This window comes from Rhinichthys klamathensis, unplaced genomic scaffold, assembly GCF_029890125.1.
Source record: "Rhinichthys klamathensis goyatoka isolate OS25496 unplaced genomic scaffold, OSU_Roscu_1.1 h1tg000103l_1, whole genome shotgun sequence".
NCBI lineage: Eukaryota > Metazoa > Chordata > Actinopteri > Cypriniformes > Leuciscidae > Rhinichthys > Rhinichthys klamathensis.
In genome coordinates this window covers 3,371,003-3,397,665 of record NW_026606642.1, presented here as the reverse complement: position 1 = coordinate 3,397,665, position 26,663 = coordinate 3,371,003, and the positions used below count along the sequence as shown (strand labels likewise).

Below are 26,663 nucleotides of genomic sequence, written 5' to 3'. Positions count from 1 at the left end.
TAACTTTGAAATCAGACATGGTTTTAACTTGAACTTGCCTTAAATACTTTTTCTACTTTTCCCCATAATGGAGAACTGAATTAATATACACAACAATTTTAAATCACTTTCTATTTTACAATGAAATGTAGTTTTTATATGACGTGTTTATGGCATGTGCATATGTGTGTGTGTGTGTGTGTGTGTGTGTGTGTGTGTGTGCATTAGGAGGGTCAGACTCTGTCGGGGAGGATTCACAAGCTTGTGTTTGTTAAGATCTGTTGTGCTTTCATTGATAGTCTTATTAGATCAGGTTTCACTGAACAACTGCAAATGTTTCACATGTTTGTGTTGTTCTGTTTGTGCGCCTGCCGTCTGATCGGTAAGTGTTGTTTATTTACATTTCAGAGTAATAAACTCCTGTGGCGGTTCAGAGTAGATTATTTTCATCCACTGAAATCAAATCTCTCTTGTTGTTTTAGAAATCTTGATTTCTATGATTATGCAAATTCTCCTCGAGCAATAATAAAAAAAAACATTCAAATACTTTTTGATTATTCTGCTGTAATTTTAAACAATTAAATCATAATATATTTAAAATAGCCATATAATTAAACTTGTACTTTCAAGATGTAATTAATTTAACATAATTTTTATTTTGTTCAGCTAAATGTTTTGAAATACATTAAAGATCAAATTATTGATTCAATGGTCTCTCTGTTGCTGTGAAAGGTTAAAAACTGATCTCAGGCTTTCTAAACCAACATGAGCATTAATCTGAAAACCTGTTCATGTTCTCCAGGTGTGTTTGCTGCCGAAACAAATGAAATACAGTCAGTGTCAGTGATGGAGGGAGATTCTGTCACTCTAAACACTAATGTTACTGAAATACATGAAGACGACGACATGCTGTGGAAATATGGAGCTGAAAACTCTCTGATTGCTAAAATCAGCAAAGAGAACCAAATCTTCTCCACATATGATGATGTTTCTAATGGGAGATTCAGAGACAGACTGAAACTGGACGATCAAACTGGATCTCTGACCATCACACACACCACAACTGAACATGCTGGAGTTTATCAACTAGAGTTAAATGGAGAGAAACTGACATCAAAAACATTCGTTGTTTCTGTCTATGGTGAGATAATTTGTTCTGTCCTTCAATTATTCTTATTAAATGAACTTCTTCAGTACCAAATATTTAAACATGTCCATATTTCTCTTTATTATATCATGTTTTCCAGCTCGTCTGCCTGTTCCTGTCATCAGCAGAGACTCTTCAAATTGCTCTTCATTTTCTTCTTCATCATCAAATTGTTCATTGTTGTGTTCAGTGTTGAATGTGAGTGATGCGACTCTCTCCTGGTACGCAGGAATGAGTGTATTGTCCAGCATCAGTGTGTGTGATCTCAGCATCAGTCTCTCTCTACCTCTGGAGGTGGAATATCAGGATAAAAACACCTACAGCTGTGTGCTGAACAATCCCATCAGCAACCAGACCACACATCTGGACATCAACACACTCTGCCACACATGTGCAGGTACAGCAGTGATGTTAGTTGATGTCATCACTGATATTATTGACTGATCTGATCTCAGTTTGAAGTTTTTATTCCTCAGACTCTGTCCACTGTTGTGGTTCTACTGAAGCTGTGATCCGATTGGTCCTCGCTGCTCTGGTGGGCGTGGCTACTGTCATTGTTCTACTTTATGACATCAGATCCAGAAGAGCTGAACAAGATCAAGCACATATTCACACATTGGGACAGTAAATGATGATGTCATTTCTCATTCTGAACTATTTCAATCATATATTAATCTTAATTTATTTTTAATGGCTTTATATATGAATCTGGGGGTATATTGACGTTTATTTATTGGCATTTTTATCAATAACACAGGGGGGTAACTTTGCTTTCAATGTATTACTTAAAGCTCACTTTAAGCACGCCGATACCACAGCACGTGTTTCATTTCATAATTTTTCTCAAATATAATTGTTTCTTTACATGTACGGTATAATTCTCTGTTACTATGTAAAAGCAAGTTTGGATTTCTTGATACTTTCAGCTTATTGTTAAGACCATGAGGTTAGATATATCAAAACTAGACAGCTCTCTAGTTCCGTTTCCACTTTTGTTATATTCAGACACACTAACTCTGGCCCAAGTGTTGGGGACTTAGTATTCAAAAGCATATAAATGTTAATCCTGCAAGAAAGAGAAATGTTAGTTATGATTAATTTAAAAATTATATAAAATCATTCACTCACAAACCTACATTTGTCTCATTCATGTCTAACTTTAATGCACACCCTACAACCTACATCCTTATTCATACCCTGCTCCCCATATACTTGTACTTTGAGTTATATAGAGCGAGAGCGCATCTACTGATCGTATAGTAAGTGTATATTTCATACTACACTTTGTGCTGTCACTTAGTGTTTCTAATTTTGTGTTGCTTTATTATTTTCATTGAATGTATTATTCATTGCTATTCTTTATTTTATTGCAGAAACCACCCAGAAGTAAATAAACATATAGATCAAGCTAAATGACCCGTAGATTCACTTGAATAAATCAATGCTTGGGAAAGAATCTGCCGTGGAACTCACTCTTTGTTTCGTCTTATATACGTTCTGACTGAGGTTGAGGACTAGCTTATACACACAAGTGCATCTATATACATGCACATCCATCTTTAACACCAGTTGATGTTCTCTAGTCTGTGCCAATTTCAGTAGTAGTCCATTTCAAAGAGGGAAGTGCCATTGATTTGTCTGTGGGTATTAATCATTTAGATATGTATGACAGTAATTTATTTGGTTTTTAAAGTGAAAGCGTTTGATAAAGAGGGGAATGATCGTTTTTTATGTTCCTTGAACCAACAGATTTTGTTATTACTTACCGGTAAGTATGACTGGTTCGGAATATAATTTAACTGAATTTGGTTACATGGTCTTAAGCAGGCCAATTATTCAATAACATATTGCAAAAATAACAAAACAAGAACAGTAAATGATACAAAGGAGTACAGTAAAGGATGTGATTTATATTTAATAATGGACAGCAGGTGAATTCCTAAACTAAAAACTAAAAAAAGTGTCTGTGTGCTATATGATATTGGTAAATACATTTAAATTAATACAACATTTTATACATCACAATAACACCAAAATATGTAATACAAAAATTAAAAACAGACGTATCCTGTCAGAGAATTAACTCAAACCAAAAGGGAGATGTATTGTATGAACTCTTAACATCAATTCCATACAGTATTTGATCATCGTTTTTTAGGGACATTTTCATACACAGCCTCCATCTTTGATTTCTGAAAGGAAACAAAGACACGATCTGGAACTTGCAGATGCGACAGAACTATTTCTATGAAATAATTTACTTCAGTATATAGCTATTAAACTGCTATACTACAGAATAGATGCTAACATGGAGCAGCAAGAGGAAGTGACATCAAACGCCCCAATCATCACAAGCTCTGAAAGATTTTCATTATAGCCATGCTGTCATCTGAGCTGATGATGATTGTCTTTCACACCAAAGCAACTGCAACGATTGTTGTAGCACGTCTACTAAGCAACCAATGTCTGCTAAAGCTGCATTTCAGCTCAGAATAATGATAAACCGCAGAGCAGCTGCAGCTCGAGGACACACTTCAGCACAGATCTAACATGAGTTAACACTGCTTTCTTACTTTCTACTTGCTATAGGACTACTGTCCTACTTTCTTTCCAAAGACAATCAAACAATCAAATTATATTATGTTGTATAGGTCATTTTAGAAAGGCAAACCAATTTACATTTAGAACTGTTTACATAAGATTTCAAACAAAAGTTGAGAGGCCAGATATAGATCACAGACTGGATTTTTTACATGTATAACGAAAATAGTCATAACAATTAATGATGTTTAAATCAAAAACTATATTGTAATTGGACAGCAGCACATCTAAAATAGAAATGGACTGTCCATAAACTAAAGATATGTCACAGTGCATAGGTGTCATTTACACTGGGGACGCTGGGGACATGTCCCCACCACTTTTTGAAATGGCTGATTTTGTCCCCACCACTTTTTGAAAGCATTTGGTTAAAATGTTCTGAAAAATCAAGCGAACCAAGAAATGTTAAAGGTTTATTTGCACAAAATAAAACATGCAATGCAGTTTAGATACAGAAAGAAACAATGTACATTGTCCAAAAAAGTAACTTAAACAAAATAAACTATTACTGATTCTAAAATGACCCAAAAACATGCATGCGTCGATCAGTAAAGCCTGGTTCACACGGCAGGATAATTAGGCCGATATTAGCCCCGATTTACCCCTTCCGACAATCTTAAGGATGCTCCGATTATCGTAAAATAATTTTAGATATTCCTGCAGTGTGTGGTGTGTTAAGACTGCTCTCGTCTGCTCGGAAGGACGCCGGAACCGCTCAGATCTCTAATCGGGGATATCCAACATGTTGGATTTTTTTGGCCCCATTTCTCCTCGTGTGTGGTGTCCCCCGGGGACAAACGAGCACGCAGCCTGTGGAGGCTACTTGTCTTGTTGGGCAAGTAAAATTCTCTTTTACTTGTCCCTTCAAAAAATCCACTTGTCCCGGACAAGCGGACAAGCGTTAATGTCGAGCCCTGTAGTAGGCCTATGGTGCTTTGGCACTGTTCGGTTGAGCTGGTGTTGCAGGGACTGTTACATGTGCAGTCGACATTGTTGAGGGTTTTATGCTGAGTATTTTCGTGTTGTTGACTGGCCTACGCTATGCCTATTTTTGATGTGCCGTTATTCAATATTTTTGTTTGTTTTTTTCATCTGATCTTTTGTCCCCACCACTTTTCAACACAAACTGACGCCCCTGTCACAGTGCAACTTCATAATGTCACTGATTATAACTGGAGCACCTGTGCATAAAAGGATGCCTAAGTTACACAACATCAGCTTTTTTGTCTTCAGGAGCTGTTTGTTGTAATGTGTGGTAATGGAAAGCAAGAGTTTCAGGAAGTGTGTTCCTCCTAGCCTGGCACGCCAGACCTACATCAAGATGTTAGGTCTGGGAACTCATCATTGACAGGGCTCAATCTGATGGGCGGGATAAACGGTTGTCTTTCAAATTCTCTCTCCACGCAATTGGATAGCGCTACAACCAATCAGAGCAACGAAGAAGGGGACGTAGTCAGCGGAGCAAGTTGATATATTAAACTTTTACCGTATCCAGTCCATAGCTGTCAACATTGAACATTGAAAATAAGGGAGATTTCCAGGAATCCATCCCCAAAATAAGGGATTTTTTTTTGTTTTTTACACGACCCACAAACTTTAAAAAATAAAACAATAATCATTAAAAGTCTAAAGAGTTTATAACTAGCCTATGTGTGAGAGAGAAAGAGACAGTGTGTGTGTGTGTGTGTGTGTGTGTGAGAGAGAGAGAAAGAGTCATTAAACATTTTTTTGTCATTAAAAAAATAATATCATAGAGAATGTTTAAATACTAATATCAGCTTACGAGGGAAACGGAGGCGGAGTAGTGGTGCTTCGGAGTGCTGGAGATGATTCGGAGGTCCTTTACCGATCAGAGCGCGCGCTGACACGGAGTAAATAAAGCCTTTATACTCGACGCGTCCGCACGAGTGCGGCAAAAATGACAAGTTGATCGTTTCGCCACAGCTTTTTTGTAACAGCGCGCGCGGCGCCGCATCCGAGGATGAATGACTTCAAACCGAATATGTCCGAGCTTGCTCTGACCGTCGCAACTCTGTCGTCATTATGTTAAGCCCGCCCGCCAACTCTATACACGATGTGATTGGCCCGGCAAGGTTTGGGGTTTTCCAGCTAAACCGTCTATGGAGAGTTGCTAGACCACACTTTGCGGCGAAATGATTTTTGCTGCCGCTAGGGTGCGTCTAGATTTCTAGGCTATATTCCTCCATGAGGACACGTACAAACTCTGTTATCTGCCTTGGGGCAGAGCACATTCGTTCAGTTCTCAGGGGAGCTAAATGTGTTCACTGCCAAAAGATTTCAGTGAACAAGCTCACGCTTATCCTTTTTCTTAAGAATAGGGAAATGAGCACCCCTCAGTTCGTTCATGGGGGCCACAGGTTGAGCTGGCAAAGAAGTTTAGAAGGGGGTGTCCCATCCATTTCCATCCAATCCCCTCTTGCCGGTTCAGGTGATCTGTTGGATTCAGCTTTCCGATCTAGCAGAGAACATGTTGCTGGTGTGATCCAGCTCTGAGGAGCTTGATGTGATGGTAGAAGGCCTTGATATTGATATTTCTCTGTCAGCCCTGCATATTGGGAGTTGCTTTAAATAATGGCTGGGTTGAATTTGACTTGTGCTCTTAAAGTCGCTCATGGCTTGATTGGACCAGTGCTTCCTGGCCAACACATTCTCATCCCAAGGCGTCATCTAACTGACGCTAACTGACGCTTTTGACCATGCGTCAACATGCCGACGCACATGGTACCCTTTAAGCGTCAATATGAGATGCTCATCCTCGGGCGTCATCTAACTGACGCTTTTGACCATGCGTCTAAATCCGACGCACATGGCCCCCTTTAGCGTCAGTTAGATGACGCTTCCGTTATGGGTAGGTTTAGGTCTGGGGTAGGGTTAGGGTTAGACCACTGAAGGCGCGTCTCATATTGATGCTTAAAGGGTACCATGTGCGTCGGCATGTTGACGCATGGTCAAAAGCGTCAGTTAGATGACGCCTTGGGATGAGAACGGGCTGTCCTGGCAGGCCTGTGAGGCTCCCATTCCTTCCCGATCTTCACACTACGGTGGAGAGGGTCTGGAGGAAAATATAATAGGCATGCATTTTTCCCTTCCAACATCTTAATTATTCTAATGTGGAGGAATTATGTGAGCAGGGTATGTGAGGATGCCCCCTGTGGAACAGACGGCGGCTAGCTATCTCTCACAGGGTTAGGAATCCTCATTGAGGCCTCCGGTCTTACCGGCATGTCAGACCAAGTTGTGGCTCGTGGGTAAGGAATATGGGGCAGCGGGCAGTTTACAGGCATGCCAAACCAACGTGCTTAGGGACTTAGAAAAGGGCAGGGATTGTCACCACAGGCGGGAGCTGAACTGCACCAGACCACAGTTTTGGCTCTCCGGGCAGTTGGTAGTCACGGAAAGGCACCTTTGGCTTCATCTGTAAGGAATTAAAGAGATGGAGAACATTTTTCTCCTGATGCCCTGATCTCGCTCTCTGAACTCTTTGGCAACTCTGTTGAGGCAGTGGTAGACAGATTTAGGGAGTCAAGAATGCAGTCATTTGCTTTCAGGAAGTACATCCAGCAAAGGTACGAGTCACCTCCTGAACCCTCCACTTCCTCTTCTAAACCTTTTGACCTGTTCCCTGAAACAAGAAAGGGTCAGAAAGCAGTGCGGCTGCTTGTGTCCTGATCCAATGAGCAGAAGTGGCCCACTGCAAAGAGGAAACAAGACCTCGGCGAGGTGAACACTCAGAGGCATTAGAAGAAACGTATTAAATGTCAACCAAAAGATTGGGGTTGGTAAATGATGCATGCAATTATATTTATCATTAGTTCCATTCCAGCATTTCGGCTGGGAGGTGCTGGAATCATTACACTTCCTTGTCAGGCTTGAGCTGGTTTTAGAAACCGTTTCTGAAAGGCACATTTTTTCCGGAACTGCTCTCTTTGTCACCTGTTTCATATCAGGCTGGGTGCAGTGCTGTCTATATTATGCAAACAGTAGTATAGTGTGCCCCCCTGTGGGTGGTTGTTCTTGTTCTTGTTCTGGAGATTATTTTGTGAAATTTGAGTTTAATTTTGAATAAAGCTGCTGCACTTAGATCCCGTTTCATGTCTTCATCCTGTAGTCCATTTCTAAGTGGGAACTGCTATTGATTTGTATGTGGACATTAATCATTTAGATATTTATGACAGTAATTTATTTGGTTTTTAAAGTGAAAGGGCTTGATGAAGAGGGGAATGAGAGTTTCTTAAGTTCCTTGAACCAACAGATTTTGTTATTACTTCTCTGAACTGTATGTATTGATATGCCTGGTTCAGAATATTATATTTTAACTGAATTTGGTCAAAGGTCTTAAGCAGGCCATTTATTCAATAACATTTAGCAAAAATAATAAAACAAGAACAGTAAATGACACAAAGGAGTACAGTAAAGGGTGTGTTTAATATTTAATAATGGACAGCAGGTGAATTTATGATAAACTAAAAACTAAAAAAAGTTTCTGTATGCTATTATATCTGTAAATACAATTAAATTAAAACAACATTTTATACATCACAATAACAACAAAAGTTGTAAAACAAAAAGTAAAAAGAGAGTCAGACGTATCCTGTCAGAGAATTAACTCAAACCAAGTGTGAGGGAAATTGTCCTGTATGAACTCTAACATAAATTCCACTGGTTACAGTAGCCTATTTTGATCATCGTTTTTTGGGGACATTTTCATACACAGCCTCCATCTTTGCTTTCTGAAAGGAAACAAAGACACGATCAGGAACCTACAGATGCAACATAACTATTTATATGACATAATTTACTTCAGCAATAAAGATATTTAATATAGATGCTCTACTACAGAATAGATGCTAACATGGAGCAGCAAGAGGAAGTGACATGAAACGTCTCGGTTACGGATGTAACCCTAGTTCCCTGAGTAGGGAACGGAGACGTTCCGTCGGATGACGACGAATGGGGGTTTCGCTTAGAAAGCCAATCGACTTCAAGTACTTCAAAACGAGCCAATGGCAAAGAAATGCCATGGGTCTGCGGAATTTGCATAGCGTAACTCCGCCTCACCTCGTGAGTATATAAGGAGAACGCTGGCAGCAAATAGGCATGTTTCTTCACTGAGGAGCCAACCTGAGTTCAGGCGATCCCCGAGGTACAGCGGAAAGTGGCAGGAAGACGGAACGTCTCCGTTCCCTACTCAGGGAACGAGGGTTACATCCGTAACCGAGACGTTCCCTTTCGTTGTCACTCCGAGTTCCGTCGGATGACGACGAATGGGGATACCAGTCTAATCACGCCACCTTCCCAGCTGTCTTCCAGTGCCCTGCGTAAATCTGAGATCCCTGTCGTGAGACTAGCACGGACGAAGGACTCCTATTTAACACAGGAATACCAAGGTACACTGGGGAGCATATCCCAGGTCTTAGGGAAGTATGCAATTACTGCCAACCCAGAGGGGGGGACTTAGAAATACACATATGACCCGAGGGATGCATATGGGGAATCACTGGGGTATCCAGCCGCAAGTGGAATATTTCAACCCCAGGGGTGGCAAGGTGGCTTGCCAAGGGAAAGACACATGCTCAGAGAGGCTTACAGTGGGAATACACATGTGGGGGTAGCTCCGGGAGGTACCATGCACACGGGAGGCACCTAGCCGACGCGCAGGCAAGAGACACTGGCGCCGACGTCAGGAGTGCTGGAGGAACTCAGGGCTTTCGGAGAAGCTCACCTGAGGAGAATATCGCACGTATCCAGTCCGTAGAGTGGAATGGCGAGCAAGCGAAGACACCTGAGCGGGTCCGGTACTAGCTGGTTGAAGCGAGTACATGAGAGGACACAGGCTCCACTCGGAGATTGTAGAATCTGGCGAATGTGTTAGGTGTCGCCCAGCCTGCAGCTCTGCAGATGTCTGTTAGCGAGGCGCCATGCGCTAGAGCCCAAGAGGATGCCACACTCCGGGTGGAGTGGGCAGTCACACCAAGGGGGCACGGTCGACCTTGCTGCTGGTATGCCAAAGCAATGGCGTCCACTATCCAGTGAGACAACCTTTGCTTGGAGAGAGCCTTTCCCTTCAGCTTCCCACCATAACAGACAAAGAGCTGGTCTGAGGTCCTGAAACACTGCGTTCTGTCTACATAGATGCGAAGAGCACGTACTGGACAGAGCAGTGCCAAGGCTGGGTCTGCCTCCTCCGGGGGCAGCGCTTGCAGGTTCACCACCTGGTCCCGGAAGGGAGTGGTAGGAACCTTGGGCACATATCCAGGCCGGGGTCTCAGGATCACGTGAGAGTACGCCGGCCCGAATTCCAGGCACGCTTCGTCAACGGAGAATGCGTGCAGGTCCCCTACCCTCTTGATGGAGGCCAATGCAGTCAGAAGCGCCGTCTTCATTGACAGGAAGTTAAGCTCGACTGACTGTAAAGGCTCAAAGGGAGCACTACGCAGGGCGGTTAAGACCACTGCGAGGTCCCAAGAGGGTACGAGAGGAGGGCGAGGATTCAGTCTCCTCGCTCCTCTCAGGAACCTGACGATCAGGTCATGCTTCCCCACCGACTTACCTTCTATAAGATCATGCTGTGCGGCAATAGCGGCGACATAGACCTTGAGGGTGGAGGGAGACAGCCTTCGCTCCAACCCCTCTTGAAGGAAGGAAAGCACGACGTTGATCGAACATCTCCGGGGGTCTTCTCGGTGAGAAGAGCACCAGTTGACGAAGAGGTTCCACTTCAACGCGTAGACGTGTCTCGTGGACGACGCTCTAGCGGAAGTGATGGTAGCCACCACCGCTGGTGGTAGGGTACTCAAACCTGCCTCGTCCCGTCCAGGAGCCACACATGGAGGTTCCAAAGATCGGGACGAGGGTGCCATAGGGTGCCCCGTCCCTGAGAAAGTAGGTCCTTCCTCAGAGGTATGGGCCAAGGAGGTGCTGTCGCGAGGAGTACAAGTTCGGAGAACCAGGTCCGGGTGGGCCAGTACGGCGCTACCAAGGTGACCTGCTCCTCGTCCTCCCTGACCTTGGTCTGCGCAAGGAGGCTCACTGGGGGAAACGCATATTTGCGGCCCCGCGGCCAGCTGTGCGCCAGTGCATCCGTGCCGAGTGTGCCCTCGGTCAGGGAATAATACAGGGCGCAATGGGTCGAGTCGTGAGAGGCAAACAGATCTATCTGTGCGTCCCCGAACTGGTCCCAAATCAGCTGAACCGACTGGGGATGGAGTCGCCAATCTCCCGGGAGGGGCTGAAACCGTGAGAGCTCGTCGGCTGCACAGTTCAGAGCTCCTGGAATATAGATGGCACGAAGCGACCTCAGATGCTTCTGACTCCAAAATAGGAGGTGGCGGGCGAGTTGCGACATACGGCGAGAGCGCAGACCACCTTGACGGTTGATGTACGCTACAGTCGCGGTATTGTCTGATCGGACTAGTACATGCTGGCCCGAGAGCACGGCTCGGAAGCGGCGCAGGGCGAGCTGTACAGCCAGCAACTCGAGGCAATTGACGTGCCAAAGGCGGTGGGGTCCTGTCCAGGAGCCCGCGGCAGCACGTCCATTGCACATGGCACCCCAGCCCGTGGCGGAGGCATCTGTTGTTACTACAACGTGCCGGGAAGCTCGTTCCAGGGGCACACCGGCCCGTAGAAAACTGAGGTTCGACCACGGGGTGAAGGTCTGACGGCAGGTCGGAGTAACTGGTACTCGGAGAGTGCCGTGTTGCAATGCCCACCTCGGGACTCGGTCGCGTAGCCAAAACTGAAGCGGTCTCATATGAAGTAATCCGAGCGGTGTTGCCACGGCTGCGGATGCCATATGCCCCAGGAGCCTCTGAAAAAGTTTCAGTGGAACCGCACTCTTGCCCTCGAACTGTCTCAGGCAAGTCAGCAGTGACTGCGCGCGCTCGCTCGTAAGCTGCGCGGACATGGCGACCGAGTCGATCTCCATACCGAGAAAAGAGATCCTCTGCACGGGGCAAAGTTTGCTCTTCTCCCAGTTGACCCGAAGGCCCAGACGAGCTACATGGCGGAGCACCAAGTGGTCTGTGTCAAGGGAGGATGGAGACATGAAAGTAGGCGTCCTTCAGGTCGATCGCTGCAAACCAATCCTGGTGACGCACACATTCAAAAACGCGTTTGGCGGTGAGCATCTTGAACGGCAGCCTGTGAAGGGAGCGGTTCAGAACGCGCAGGTCCAGGATTGGCCGTAACCCACCGGTTTTCTTCGGGACAATGAAATACGGGCTGTAGAAGCCGGTCTTCATTTCGGCTGGAGGGACAGTCTCGATCGCACCCTTCGCCAGCAGGGTAGCAACCTCCGCTCTCATGATAGGGGCATTGCCACCGACCATAGTGGAGCGGACTCCCCTGAAGCGGGGAGGAGACCGCGCAAACTGAATCACGTAGCCGAGCCTGATCGTTCGTGCGACCCAGCGGGACAGGTTGGGAAGCTCTAGCCAGGCTCCCAAGGACTGTACCAGCGGGGTCATCCGAACCACAGACTTCCCGTCGGTGGAGCAGCGAGGCGGTATGGCTGACCCAGACGTGGACGGCATAGCGGCCCGGTGTGGGGGTACAGTCATAGACCGCGTCCTGACAGAGCAGACCAGGGAAGGACGAACGTTCCACGGGGGTCTGCTCTGCCAGGGGTCTGGCGACAGAGGAGGATGAGAGCGGCACGGTCCGGGGACGGCGCGCACTGTCATCCGGCTCTGGGACAGAGGAGGACGAGGGGTGCACGGCCCAGGGGCGGCGGACCGTGTCGTCCGAGAACTCTGTGTGCTCAGAGATGAATGTGTCACTTCTTTCTTTAACCACATTAGGGTGCTGCCCACCCGTGGGTGAGCAGCGGGGAGTGGAAAACAAAAGATTCTCCCCCGGCCCTCCACCGGGGGAAGGAGTGGTCCTGCTACCATCTCCTGAGAAGTGGACATCATCCCTGAGCAGCCCGTCTCAGGAGCGCCGCTTGGCCCGGCGTTTAGCGGGGGGCGGGGCTGGAGAGGGCTGGGGCGCCTTCTTAGGCGCCCCAGGGGCGCCAAATCTGGGGCGCCACAGACAGATAAGCAGGAAGTGCGCGCTCGCCGGAGATCGCCGTCACACCAACACAAGGGAATCTCACTCGTCTGAAGAACTGACAGTACAGAGATGGCTGTGGAACGAAGGATTAACTTGGCTCCAAAGCGAAAACATGCCTATTTGCTGCCAGCGTTCTCCTTATATACTCACGAGGTGAGGCGGAGTTACGCTATGCAAATTCCGCAGACCCATGGCATTTCTTTGCCATTGGCTCGTTTTGAAGTACTTTAAGTCGATTGGCTTTCTAAGCGAAACCCCCATTCGTCGTCATTCGACGGAACTCGGAGTGACAACGAAAGGGAACACCCCAATCATCACAAGCTCTGAAAGATTTTCATTATAGCCATGCTGTCATCTGAGCTCATAATGATTGTCTTTCACACAAAAGCAACAGCAACATTTGTTGTAGCATGTCAACTAAGCAACCAATGTCTGCTAAAGCTGCATTTCAGCTCAGAATAATGATAAACCGCAGAGCAGCTGCAGCTCGAGGACACACTTCAGCACAGATCTAACATGAGTTAACACTGCTTTCTTACTTTCTACTTGGACAATCAAATTATATAAAACTTATGTTGCATGGGCTATTTTAGAATAGCAAACAAATTTACAATTGGAACTGTTTACATATGACTTCAAACAAAAGATTGTTTCAATTTGGAGGCCAGAGATAGATCACAGACTGGATTTTTACATGCATAATGAAAATAGTCATAACAATTAATTCATGGTGTGTAAATTAAAAACTATTGTAGGGGGACAGCAGCACATGTAAAACAGAAATGGATTGTCCAGAAAATAAAGACATGTCGCAGTGCAACTTAATAATGTAACTGATTATAACAGGAGCACCTGTGCACATACATGTTATTGATTATAACAGGAGCACCTGTGTACATAAAAGGCAAGGCAAGGCAAGGCAAGGCACATTTATTTATATAGCACATTTCATACACTATGGCAATGCAAATTGCTTTACATAAAAAGGAATAAAAATAATCACATAATCACAAATTAAATCAAATCCCCCTCAGGTACCTTTTAACAATTTAGACAGTTATACAAATAAATAAAAGAGATAAACTGACAAAACACTGGGGTATCATATTTTGTACAGCTGCTTGTTATACTGTGAGATTATCCCATGTGGATTGTACTGTGTCTGTGGTGATCTTTCAAAAAATCTATTTACCATCTCCAATAGACCCGATTTTTCCTTAAAATCGGACAGGAGGAGCTCTAGGACTGACTCCTTGGGTTCACTGCTCAATCAGTCAGCACCCCCCAAAAAAAACATTTTGTTCGGAAGCTCTAGGAATGGAGGATGCCTAAATACACAACATCAGCTTTTTTGTCTTCCGGAGCTGTTTGTTGTAGCATGTGGTAATAGAAAGCAAGTGTTTTAGGAAGTGTGTTCCTCTTTTAAAGGGGTCATATAATGCCATTTTCATACAAGTTAAGTTTAATTCTTTAGGGTCTAAATGAAAAGTTTGTAATATACTTTAATTAAAAATTATCATTAGTATTGTAAGAAAACACAAATTTTACCTGGTCAAAAACAGCTCTGTTTTCAGCACACCGTTTCAGTGCATATGCCTTTAAATGAAAATGAGCTTCGCTGACTCCGCCCCTCTGTTCTGCGGGCGTTTTGACACAACACACGTGGAGTGTTGCCTTGACAACAGTTGCGGGTATATTTTGGAGAAAGAATGGCAGCGTGAGTCTCTGAGGACACATTTGTGAAGTTTGAGATTAGTTTTGAATAAAGCTGCTGCACTTAGATCCTGTCTGCTGCAACCACCAGGGAACACACTCTGCGCCAGGGAACACACTCGCTCAAGGACCACATCAGAGATTTTTGGACATTTCAATTTCCACCAACCTCCTATGTTTTGATTGACTTTTTCTGCCATGAACTAAACCATTTACTTCAATCCCTTCTTGTCCGTAATGGTCCTCAAGCATCCCTGAGCACATTCTCTTGGATTACGCCCTTCTTCTATGTGGCTCCACCTTCACTGTGGGGGAAGTGACGCCTGAACCCTCAGCCAGAGTCCAGTGAAGGCTCCAGCCCCTGACCAGAGTCCAGTGAAGGCTCCAGCCCCTGATCAGAGTCCTGTGAAGGCTCCAGCCCCTGACCAGAGTCCTATGAAGGATCCAGCCCCTGACCAGAGTCCAGGGAAGGCTCCAGCCCCTGATCAGAGTCCTGTGATGGCACCAGTCCCTCTAGGCCCCTGACCAGAGTCCTGTGAAGGCTCCAACCCCCTGAACAGAGTCCTGTGATGGATCCAGCCCCAGAGTTCAGCCCAGATCTCTGCCCAGTGCCCGCTTGAGCCCCTGAGTTCACTTCAGCCAATGGGCCCGATCCAGAGTCATCCCTAGCCCAGAAACCTTCCAAGAATTTTTTTTTCTGGCTATATCTCCCCAGCCACAGGGGCCAAGCCTGATCCTCCCTGGCCCCCTGAACTGTCGGTGCAGTCCCTAAACTCCCTAAACCACCCTAGAGGCTCCTTGTCCTTCTAGGCCTCGTTTTGATTTCTGGTCTTGTCTGTGTTTTGTTAATTTGGTAATTAGGTCAGCTCTATGTTGCGTTGAGTTGGTTGTTCTGTTCTTGTTTTTGATATTATTTTGTGAAATTTACATTTGTTTTTGAATAAAGCTGCTGCACTAAGATCCTGTTTCATCGCTGGTGCAACCACTGTGTAACATAGTCAGAGGTGAATAAATAAGAAAGGGCATTGCATCCCATTCTTATTCCACCCTCCCCAACCACTTATTGAGGTTTCAAGTTGGGTTTAAGCTCACCTCTGATTCCCAATGGGGACCCTGGTGATTGCAAGATGTGAAAGTAAAAAATTATATATCCCATATTCGTCTCCCTCCCTTTTATAAATCTATTCAGAAGGGATATTGCTCCCCTTTGTGTGGTGCCATTTCTGGAGGTTGTAGCCTGCCCTTCTCACTAACTAGTCAGAGAAGTCAGAGAAGTTTGTATGCTCCCTTTGGTTGGCTGCTCCAGATGAGCCTCTCGTTAGCCTTATAGCATAATTGCCTACTTCCTATTTTTTTTTAAATCGACTTAGGCAATTATGCTATGAGGCTAACCATTTGTTCTGCTTGGGACACTTTGCTTTTGACTCTAGTTCTTGAAACATCTTCAGATGCACCTAGTTCTTAAACACATCTTCAGATGCACCTGAACACATCATCAGTGATGTAACTGGGGTCCTCTGGTGTTTTGGGTCTTTCAACATCAGACACCCTCGCCCAGGCGACCCAGCCACGGCTGATCAGACGGTGACTTGTGTTCAGGTAGCACTCGCTTGCCCCCATGGTGCTCCTCTATGGATCCAGAGTCATCTCGAGGCTCTCTCGGCTGCGTCAGTGGTGTTCTTGATGGCCCTGCTCCTTGTTGTTCCTGCAATGCCCAGCGCAGTAAAGGCTCTGTGGAGGGAGCGCCCCACAAATCCTCTGCAGCCAACCTCGAAAGGCATGCATCTCGCCTTCCAGCCCTGTGCTCGGCAGTCTGTGACCAGATGTTCATATTTGGTCATCTTTCTTTCGTGGGCTTCTCCCAAGCGGTCCTCCCAATGCACGGTCCCCAGATAGCAGACGGATGTGGGCCACTTCAGGCAATGATGCGGCACTGGTGGCCTTCTTATGGCCCGGACCAAATGTGTCTGAGCCTGAAGTGGCCCGCATGTAAAATGGCAAATATGGCCCAAAAAATGTAAATCACATGTGGGCCATTTAAGGCACAGATGCGGCACTCATGGCCATGTGTAATCTGAATCTTAGCCTAAAGTGGCCCATTTGATAGATAATAAATATGGCCCAAATATGACAAACCAAATGTGGGCCACCTATGGCAAAAACGTGGCACAATTGACAATGACTAATCTGGATGTAAACCAAATATGGCCCGCATATGTTTCACCAAATGTGGCCCAGTTATCTTAAAACATATCTGGGCCAGGTTTGGCAAAGATATGGCTCAGTGGCACTGGCTCATCTAGATGTGAGCCAAAAGAGGCCCACATATAATGTTGCAAATGTGGCCCAGTTATTTTAAAACATATCTGGGCCAGTTTTGGCAAAGATATGGCACAGTTGCACTGGCTCATCTGGATGTGAGCCAAAAGTGGCCCACATATAATCCTGAAAATGTGGCCCAGTTATCTTATAACACATCTAGGCCAGGTTTGGCAAATATATGGCTCAGTGACCACTGGCTCACCTCGATGTGAGCCAAAAGTGGCCCACATATAATGTTGAAAATGTGGCCCAGTTATCTTATAACACATCTGGGCCACGTTTGGTAAAGATATGGCTCATCGAGCACTGGCTCATCTGGATGTAAGCCAAAAGTGGCCCACATATAATGTTGCAAATGTGGCCCAATTATCTTATAACACATCTGGGCCAGGTTTGGCAAAGATATGACTCAGTGACCACTGGCTCATCTGGATGTGAGCAAAAAGTGGCCCACAAATAATCCTGAAAATGTGGCCCAGTTATCTTAAAACAAATCTGAGCCAGGTTTGGCAAATGTATGGCTCAGTGACCACTGGGTAATCTGGAAGTGAGCCAAAAGTGGCCCACATATAATGTTGCAAATGTGGCCCAGTTATCTTATAACTAGGGCTGGGAAAAAATTAATCGTAATTAATCGCATCCAAAATAAAAGTTTTGTTTACATAATATATGTGTGTGTAGTGTGTATAATTATTTTGTATATATAAATACACACATATGCATGTATATATTTAAGAAATATTTGCATGTATATACTGTATATATATTTATACATCATTTATATTATATATAAATATACATATTTTTATATGAATAACACATTTTTCTTAAATATATACATGCATGTGTGTGTATTTATATATACAAAATAATTATACACACTACACACACATATTTTATGTAAACAAAACTTTTATTTTGGATGCGATTAATCACGATTAATTTTTTCCCAGCCCTACTTATAACACATCTGGGCCAGGTTTGGCAAATATATGGCTCAGTGACCACTGGCTAATCTGGAAGTGAGCCAAAAGTGGCCCACATATAATGTTGCAAATGTGGCCCAGTTATCTTATAACACATCTGGGCCAGGTTTGGTAAAGATATGGCTCATCGAGCACTGGCTCATCTGGATGTGAGCCAAAAGTGGCCCACATAAAATGTTGCAAATGTGGCCCAATTATCTTAAAACAAATCTGGGCCAGGTTTGGCAAATATATGGCTCAGTGACCACTGGCTCATCTGGATGTGAGCCAAAAGTGGCCCACATATAATCCTGAAAATGTGGCCCAGTTATCCTAAACAAATCTGGGCCAGTTTTGGCAAAGATATGGCACAGTGGCACTGGCTCACCTCAAAATGAGCCAAAAGTGGCCCACATATAATGTTGCAAATGTGGCCCAGTTATCTTATAACACATCTGGGCCAGGTTTGGCAAAGATATGACTCAGTGACCACTGGCTCATCTGGATGTGAGCCAAAAGTGGCCCACATATAATGTTGCAAATGTGGCCCAGTTATCTTATAACACATCTGGGCCAGGTTTGGCAAATATATGGCTCAGTGACCACTGGCTCATCTGGATGTGAGCCAAAAGTGGCCAACATATAATGTGGCAAATGTGGCCCAGTTATCTTATAACACATCTGGGCCAGGTTTGCCAAATATATGGCTCAGTGACCACTGGCTCATCTGGATGTGAGCCAAAAGTGGCCCACATATAATGTTGAAAATGTGGCCCAGTTATCTTATAACACATCTGGGCCACGTTTGGTAAAGACATGGCTCATCGAGCACTGGCTCATCTGAATGTGAGCCAAAAGTGGCCCACATATAATGTTGCATTTGTGGCCCAGTTATCTTAAAACATATCTGGGCCAGTTTTGGCAAATATATGGCACAGTGGCACTGGCTCATCTGGATGTGAGCAAAAAGTGGCCCACATATAATGCTGCAAATGAGGCCCAGTTATCTTAAAATGTATTTGGGCCAGTTTTGGCAAAGATATGGTACAGTGGCACTGCCTCATCTGGGTGTGAGCCGAAAATGCCACCAATATGACATGGCAAATAAGGCCCATATAATTCATAACAATTTGGACCACATTTAGAAAATATACAGCACAGTCAGCATTGGCTAATCAGGGTGTAAGTCTAACTTGGCCACATTCGAAATATGCCCCCAAAAAATTTAAACCTACGTGACAAGTCCATTTCTGGCTTAGATGCAACACTTCTGACAATGGCTAATTTAGCTTAAGGACAGACTTTGAAACTGCCTTGAATTTTTTTTTAACAACATTTAACAATATTTTTGGTATAGATGCAGCAGACACTTACTGTAGGCTGTGTCTCGTGTACACCAATACGTTGTTTTTTTTTTCAAGCGACTGGTGTGTTTCTTCAATTGTTTTCAATGAGATGGCCGCGTTTTTAAAACGCCATGAGTGTAACGAGGTGCTGAGCTTTTTTTTTATTTTATTTTTTTTATCTGGCTATAAAGCGCTGAACACTCAGCATTTTTTACAGATCGGCAATTGAGTTAAAGAATGTTCAACTTTGGTTAAAATGCTCATCACTGTCACTTTCTACCAGACCGTCCAATCACAATGGAGGAGGGGCGGGAAAAATACCACACCGACCAACTGTCACAACATTCTTTCTGTACAACATCAAATAGCAGAGTAGATGGAAAAATAATATTTCTGGTCTCCGAACATACGTGTCTATACAAACATTATTAGTATTATACAAATTATCAGCGAAATCAGTTACAAGTAAACTGTGCCACGGATATTCTCAAAGCGTCTCAACAAAAAAAAAAAAAAAAAAAAAACGCTGCACTGCCAAAACACTTTCAATCGCTCACAGCTAGGCCTTTTCAGATTGCCATAGCATTTTCAGCTGGCTAAAAACGCTTTGATGGACACATGGCCTTAGGCTGGATGTGAGGCTACATGTACTTACATCTGACATAATATGCTATTGCTCACATATGTTTTGTAGGTAGAGTGTCTACAAAAGTTCAAGTGTTTAAGTTCAAACTTATGAAGAGTTTTGTTATGGTTTTGGGATGTACAAGAAGATACTTATTTGCTATTTGTACAAAGCTTGGGGCACAATGATTTTCCCAAGTACATGTCCCTGTATCAATATATTTTTGTTGATCTTGGAACATCATTCCTGTCCATAAAAATAGTCCTAACCAGGGACGTGCACAGGAATTTTGTGGGGCAGTTGCTCTGACCTGAAAAAAGGGCACTACCCCCAAAACTCAAGGGCTATATGAAGGAATATATTCAGTTGAATTTTGCCCATACAAATTGCCTTATCTGATCGTGTTTATGTCCAAACGCAATGCCTCATATTATGGTCTTATTATTATTTATAAAGATTGCAAACGTCAAAGATGACAGGTTTATGATATACAACTTTGTAAACAGTATACAAAATGTATTAACAATATGTTAAATGTCACCAAAATACACATGAGAAAAAGAGTTCCTCATATTATTGTTTATTGTTTTTTAATTATTATATTTATTTTTTTATTTTTTAAATAAATAATCTGGATTGAATTGACAGATGGGGAAAAAATCGCTTCTAATAAAAAAAAAAAAAACGCTTAGATTTCGGAAAAAATACAATCCTTTTTTAACCTTTTGGCTTCCCGTACATTCAATTGTGCTTTTTGCTCATCTGGGCAACTACGCATGATTTGTAGTATGATTGCGTAAAGGGAACAGGAATTCCGGTAAGGAACAGAATCGACTGCTAAACCCAGTGCCGATCCTGACCTCCCTGGGGCCCTAAGCAAAATTCTGCTAAGGGGCCCTCTACCTGACCCGTGATGTCGTGAGCTATGTAAACCATTTGCCATTGCCACACAGTCACACCTGACACTTCAGTGCTTCCATACAATCCTCCCTCCTTTAAACAAAACAGTCAAAGAATAAGTACAACAATATAGAACAGAATGAGGTTCAAACACACAATATTTATTGAATAGAGTATTTTCTATAGAATGTTAAGATAATAAGTGAATATTATTAAAGGAGAACTCCGGTCAATTTTAACACTGAGCTCTTTTTTTTTGTACATTTGGAGTGCTGTCAGTACAGACAAAAACGACAAAAATCGGTGTTGCCTACACCGTGTTATCCTCTTTTTAAAATTCGCACCCTGTTGACTTCAATGGGGCAAGTTCTAAACCTGCTTTTAGCCTCTTAACATCCTTCATGTGTCATTACAAGTGCACAGCCATGTGAGTGGTGTTATTAAGAGTGACCACGGTCAATATGACTGCAGTAGATGTGAAAGATTGTCGAGTTCGCGCACACGATCATTAGTTATATTAGTTACCAATGATCGCGCGCGCGAACTCGACAATCGACTACTGTGGACTTCGAACGAAACCAGGAAGTAAATACAGGTATGTGAGCTGGCTGAATTAACATAATTTTTATTAATATCTTTCACATCTACTGCAGTCATATTGACCGTGGTCACTCTTAATAACACCACTCACATGGCTGTGCACTTGTAATGACACATGAAGGATGTTAAGAGGCTAAAAGCAGGTTTAGAACTTGCCCCATTGAAGTCAACAGGGTGCGAATTTTAAAAAGAGGATAAGACGGTGTAGGCAACACCGATTTTTGTCGTTTTTGTCTGTACTGACAGCACTCCAAATGTACAAAAAAATGAGCTCAATGTTAAAATTGACCGGAGTTCTCCTTTAAGTAAGTGAATATTAACGTAAACATAAATAAGAAGAAAATAATAAATTATAAGTTATAACCCTGAGCTTTGGCTTTTGGGATTAACTTTGGTTCTTTCTACAGCCTGGGCATTTTCGGCATCAGTATGCTTTTTTAATTTTTTATTATGCATGTTGAAGCAATTCTTGATTTATGGTTATTATTTACTGAGGGATGTGCATCCATTTTGACCAGTATGTCCAGCTAATCAACATTTTAAATTCAATATAGCCTATAAATCAATAGTCAATCAATGTCAAATTGTCAATACATTGCTTTCTATCTTGCATAATTAGTGCAGTTGTTTAGAGTTTTTAACTACACTGAGACTAGATAATCAGTGTCTTGTTTTAAAAGTATAATGTGTACTTTGATTGGGAGTGTATGACACGTGCATGTATTGTACAGTATGTCTGGTCTCCACATATTTCTGCTTGAAAAATGCGAGTTTCATTTCGGCAACGCGCATATGAACGCATGATAACACACGCGACGCGGTTATGTTTTCCGAGCTGCAGTAAACAAACACAGTTGCACTTTGTCGTTTATCAAAATCAAACGTAATAAATAATTGTATTTTACTCTCACTTTTGTCAGCCACAAAGTGATGCAAGAGATGCACTGCCTGCCCAGCTAGGTTAGCAAGACCGAAAAACATCAAACTTTGCTGACATCAAACTTAGAGTGGAGAGAACACAAGTTTACCTGATTGTTGTTCCCGCAATTCACTCTCATGGTTTTTTTCTTCTTCCTCTTTTCGTGACCAGAAGGATAGTTTCGCTTCATTTTGTCGTGGATGTTGTAGCTACACATTTGACGGCGCGCTATGACTATGACACGAGATGGAGGCGTGGCCTTAATTTGCGTGGCCCTACGCCGGTCGCGTGCAGTCTATGGTCGCGTGCAGCGTTTGCCCTTCATACTGACTTTCACTTTCGGTGCCCGAATGTAAGTGAATGAGGCTTTGCGATTTTTTTTTTTTAAATCTAGGCCTACGTGAAATTCTGCATCCATTGTACGATTTAATTTTTTTCTCGGAAGGGCAACTTGAGTGAGAAGGGCAACTTGAGTGAGAAGGGCATATGGGCAGTTGCCCGGGCAACCTGAGCAACCCCCCTGTGCACGTCCCTGCCAACAAATGAGGACCTCCTCAGTTCCCTATAGAATAAACACAAAAAAGACTATCTATCACAACACAAGTTTCCACAACACAATATCCAGCAACGTTTGTCTTGGCACAAGTCTTGCAATTGTGGTGTGTCATGTCAGGAGTCCTCAAAATATACTTTGTTGGAAATATTAACATGTAATAACATTTAAACAATAACATTTAGCCTACTGATGTAAGATGGTGTTTCAAAGTGGTACAGTACAATATCATACGTCTGAGTGGTCTAGTAAATTACATGAAAACCTTGTGACAGTTTCAATTCATGTTAACTTTACATTACCAACATATTTAAAGCGTTTATCCTTTTTTTTATCTATGCATTAATGTTTTCAGGGTTTCTGCAAGTTTAAACAAGTAAATGTGAGATTTTAAAGAAATTTTTAAGACCATTATGAATCAAATTTAAGACCTATTTCACATCAATACTGGCAAAAAGTATGAAGGCTATGAAGGAAAATCAAAGTCGAGGATTTACTTGCAAAGTACATTAATTTACAGAACTGTGTGTGCAATTGTAGGTTTCATATTGGTCAGACAGACAGAAAACAAATAACTACAAGTACAGTTAAATAAATTCCAACATAATTAAGACCTGCCTAAACATAGTTAAAACCTACTACGTAATACCTCCATATATTAAATACTTTTTTTTACAATTTTGTTGGTTGGTAACCGAAGTATTGATTGGATAGCAGTCTACATCATATGAGCAATATGTACAGCCAAATTCTTTTCTGTTATTGTAAAGTAAACTTTGTATGCATCTTGTTTATAAAACTGGTTAAATTAGTGCTCACTGCATGAACACTAAATCCAGATTATTGTTCTCCAAACATCCAGTTGTAGAGTCAAATGCTCAAACAATACAGACATTTTTTTTTAAAGCAGTCTTAGGCCACATGTCCACCAAACCGTTTTTTAGCCAGCGGAAAAAGCTAGGCGCTCTGCTGAAATTGCCTAATATATGAAATATCCGCAAAAGTGTACTAGTATTTCATTTCACAGATCGTTTGTTTCTGTGTTGTTTCTATATAAAAATGATGATATATTAAAAAGTATTTGCTCTGGCTCTAGTTTGAAATTATTTTTGTTTCATTATTATGCTTGTTGTTGTCATCTGTTGACGTTGTACAAGCAGAATGTGGCGGTTGGTCGGTGTGGTATTAGTCCCGGCCCTCCTCCACTGTGATTAGACGGCTGGGTAAAAAGTGACAGTGACGAGCGCTGCGTTTTACCCAAAGTTGAAAATTCATCAACTCTCGGCGACGCTGAAACGCTGAACGCTCAGTGCATCAGCATGAAAAATACACTCAGCGTCTAGTTACACTCATGCCATTTTAAAACATTGGCGCTCCCATTGAAAACAATTGGAAAAATACGCCAGCCACGTGAAAAAACCCCCGCTTTGGTGGACACAGGGCCTTTTTTCATTGTAGAATCAAAAAGGATTAAAATATTAATGAGTGAATGCGAGTACATCGATATAAAGCAAGACATTTGAAAAGGCTTTATAAAGACAAACCTCTCTCACTCTTCTTTTCGAAACCTTGGAGTAGTTGTTTTGCCTCACTCTCCTACAGCATTCTGGACACTCATCTGAAAGATAGGCAATATAACATTGAAATAAGTATACCAATATACCAGTATAGACAATACCAAACTATGACAAACTGTTACCAAATGCCAAACTGAATAAATGTGTAGTTGATACATCAAATCATTTTAAATAGAGAAAATGTACTTAACACTTTTTTTTTGCTTCATCTTGCTGGCTACCGTCTGTTGGACTGGATCTGTATAAAGAATATACAAGATACCACATTTTATTAAACTCTATTTCTGTCAGGACCACTATCGTCAAATATAATTGACAGATAGCATACATTTTGAATTGTCGATATAGTTCTGTTCTGGGCAAGAACTCCCTGCGCATCCATGCAGCCCAGCATGGATAAGAGCAGGGAGAGCAGAAATAATAGAACAGAACCAACATAAATGCATTGCAGATATCATTAACATACCTGCCAACTTTTGAGTTTTGCTCGGCGTGAGATTTGTTGACGGGGGGGGGGGGGGGGGTTTGGGGGGGGGAAGAGACGAGTGAGATTTGTTTTACGGGGGGGGGGGGGGGTAGAGACGAGTGAGATTTGTTGACGGGGGGGGGGGTCTCGCTCGCGCAAGGTCTCTCGCTCGCTCTACGCGGTTTGGAGCACAATCTCTGTATCGCATGCACGCTCGCTCTAGATAACGGAAGATTTTTAACGAATTTGCGGTATAACTAGTCGATCACGAGTGGCTCAACAGGTAGATATATAGATAAACTCATCTTCCAGGCATTTGACCGCCCGGGTTGACACTTCAGCGTGAGAAATCGGGAGTGTGGCGTGTGAGCGTGTGAAACCAATCAAATGCGGGTGTCTCACGGCCAATGCGTGAGAGTTGGCAGCTATGCATTAATTATTTTTAATGTACAACATAATTAGAGAATTTAAGTCTGATTCAGGGGGAATCAGAATTCCAAATCCTGACTGACGAGAGGTGGAGGAGGGTATTTGGCTCCTGAGAAACGCAATAGCTGCTGATAATACTGAAGGAGCTTATATATGTATACAGTGATAGGCGTCGTGTTCCTATAGGTAGAGGATCAGCTGATGCGAGCTTGACTAACGTGACCTACCAGAACAGACGCTACGCCTAATATTTAAAGCTGCAGTCCGTTTTTTTTTCTCTTTGTTGCCATCTCTGTTCGAAATCTGACTGCAATTGCAGTCATTCACGGAATTATCAATTTTACGTGAGTTGTACTTCGACACGGCACAGCGCGGATGAACACAGTGTTTGAGGAGACTGTGAGGCTGTAAGTCACCGCGCCGGTGTGGATACTGGCAATTCAGAATCACAGATTATTCTTTTTGGAAGTATGACCAACATAATAATTTTCACCAGAAAATGTCATCTGAACAAGTAAGAAACATCCACTTTTGTTCTGGTTCTGACATTTCAGTAAATCGCGCTGATTAAATCTAACAATCGCTTAGATCACGGAAAACTGTTCAAATTATACTTTGTTCTCAAATTGTTAATGTTAACAACGTCAGCATTGCGTGACTACAGAACATTCTAGATTTTCTGCCTACTTTTTATCTAGCTTGTTGACTTGGCTCAACTGCTAAAGAAAACTATTGTGTGATCACATGCTGCTTTATCCTATTATGGCTGAAAGTAATGCTTATCCTTTGCATCAATTTGAAAAATAAAGAGAATGATACTTGTGGGTTAATATTCCTTAGGGTTACCAGTGTTTTCCAGATTACATAGCTTCATATTAGTACAAAAAGACTTACTCTTTAGCACAGCTTCATACATAAGTTTAACCCTCTGAAGCAAATCGGGATCCAAAACATAATCCCCTCCTAGGATGACATCGGCCACCAAGTTTCCTTTGCTTTTCTTCCCCAAAAGTAGTATGGGGAAGAAATCAAGGGCAGCAAGTTTGTCAAGCTGAAATAAAAACATTATTAAATAAAAAAACATGCACACAATACAAAACATTTATTTAAATATTAATCTCATGACAGCTGTTTAATGGTCATATTTGATGTACAACTCATATCAAGGAATTAATTACTATACTATATGTTTCACCAGCCATGTTTTCATAAAAAAACACATCCTCAATTTAGCAAAACCGTTTTTACGGTAGTTTGAGGTGGTTTTTGCCTTTTTCGAAAAAGGGTTAGGGTTAGGTTTGCCCAAGTTCTGACATGGCGAACATTTAACTCACATGACTGGTCAGCTGTTTACGCAGTCAGGCACATTACTAAGTGGAGGAAAAGAAACTAACCAGGAAACCCTCAGTAATGGCGAGCGAAGAGCCCAGCACTGAATCCCCATCT

The 26,663-nt window shown here is 42.9% G+C and overlaps 1 protein-coding gene across 1 annotated transcript; it reads left to right on the top strand.

Annotated features, from left to right (window-relative positions):
• Positions 1 to 243: 243 nt before the first annotated feature.
• LOC130086903 (SLAM family member 5-like) lies at positions 244 to 1,817 on the top strand. Its single transcript, XM_056253130.1, has 4 exons — positions 244 to 361; positions 782 to 1,120; positions 1,227 to 1,523; positions 1,603 to 1,817. Exons 1-4 carry the CDS (start codon positions 313 to 315, stop codon positions 1,752 to 1,754), a joined length of 837 nt encoding a protein of 278 aa, XP_056109105.1. The 5' UTR covers positions 244 to 312; the 3' UTR covers positions 1,755 to 1,817.
• Positions 1,818 to 26,663: the final 24,846 nt, after the last annotated feature.

Excerpts from the sequence above, each read along its gene's own strand:
- LOC130086903 (XM_056253130.1), top strand. The coding sequence starts at position 313 with ATGTTTCACATGTTTGTGTTGTTCTGTTTGTGCGCCTGCCGTCTGATC. Across the intron at positions 1,121-1,226 it reads ATTCGTTGTTTCTGTCTATG|CTCGTCTGCCTGTTCCTGTC; the intron begins GTGAGATAATTT and ends CATGTTTTCCAG. Across the intron at positions 1,524-1,602 it reads ACTCTGCCACACATGTGCAG|ACTCTGTCCACTGTTGTGGT; the intron begins GTACAGCAGTGA and ends TTTATTCCTCAG.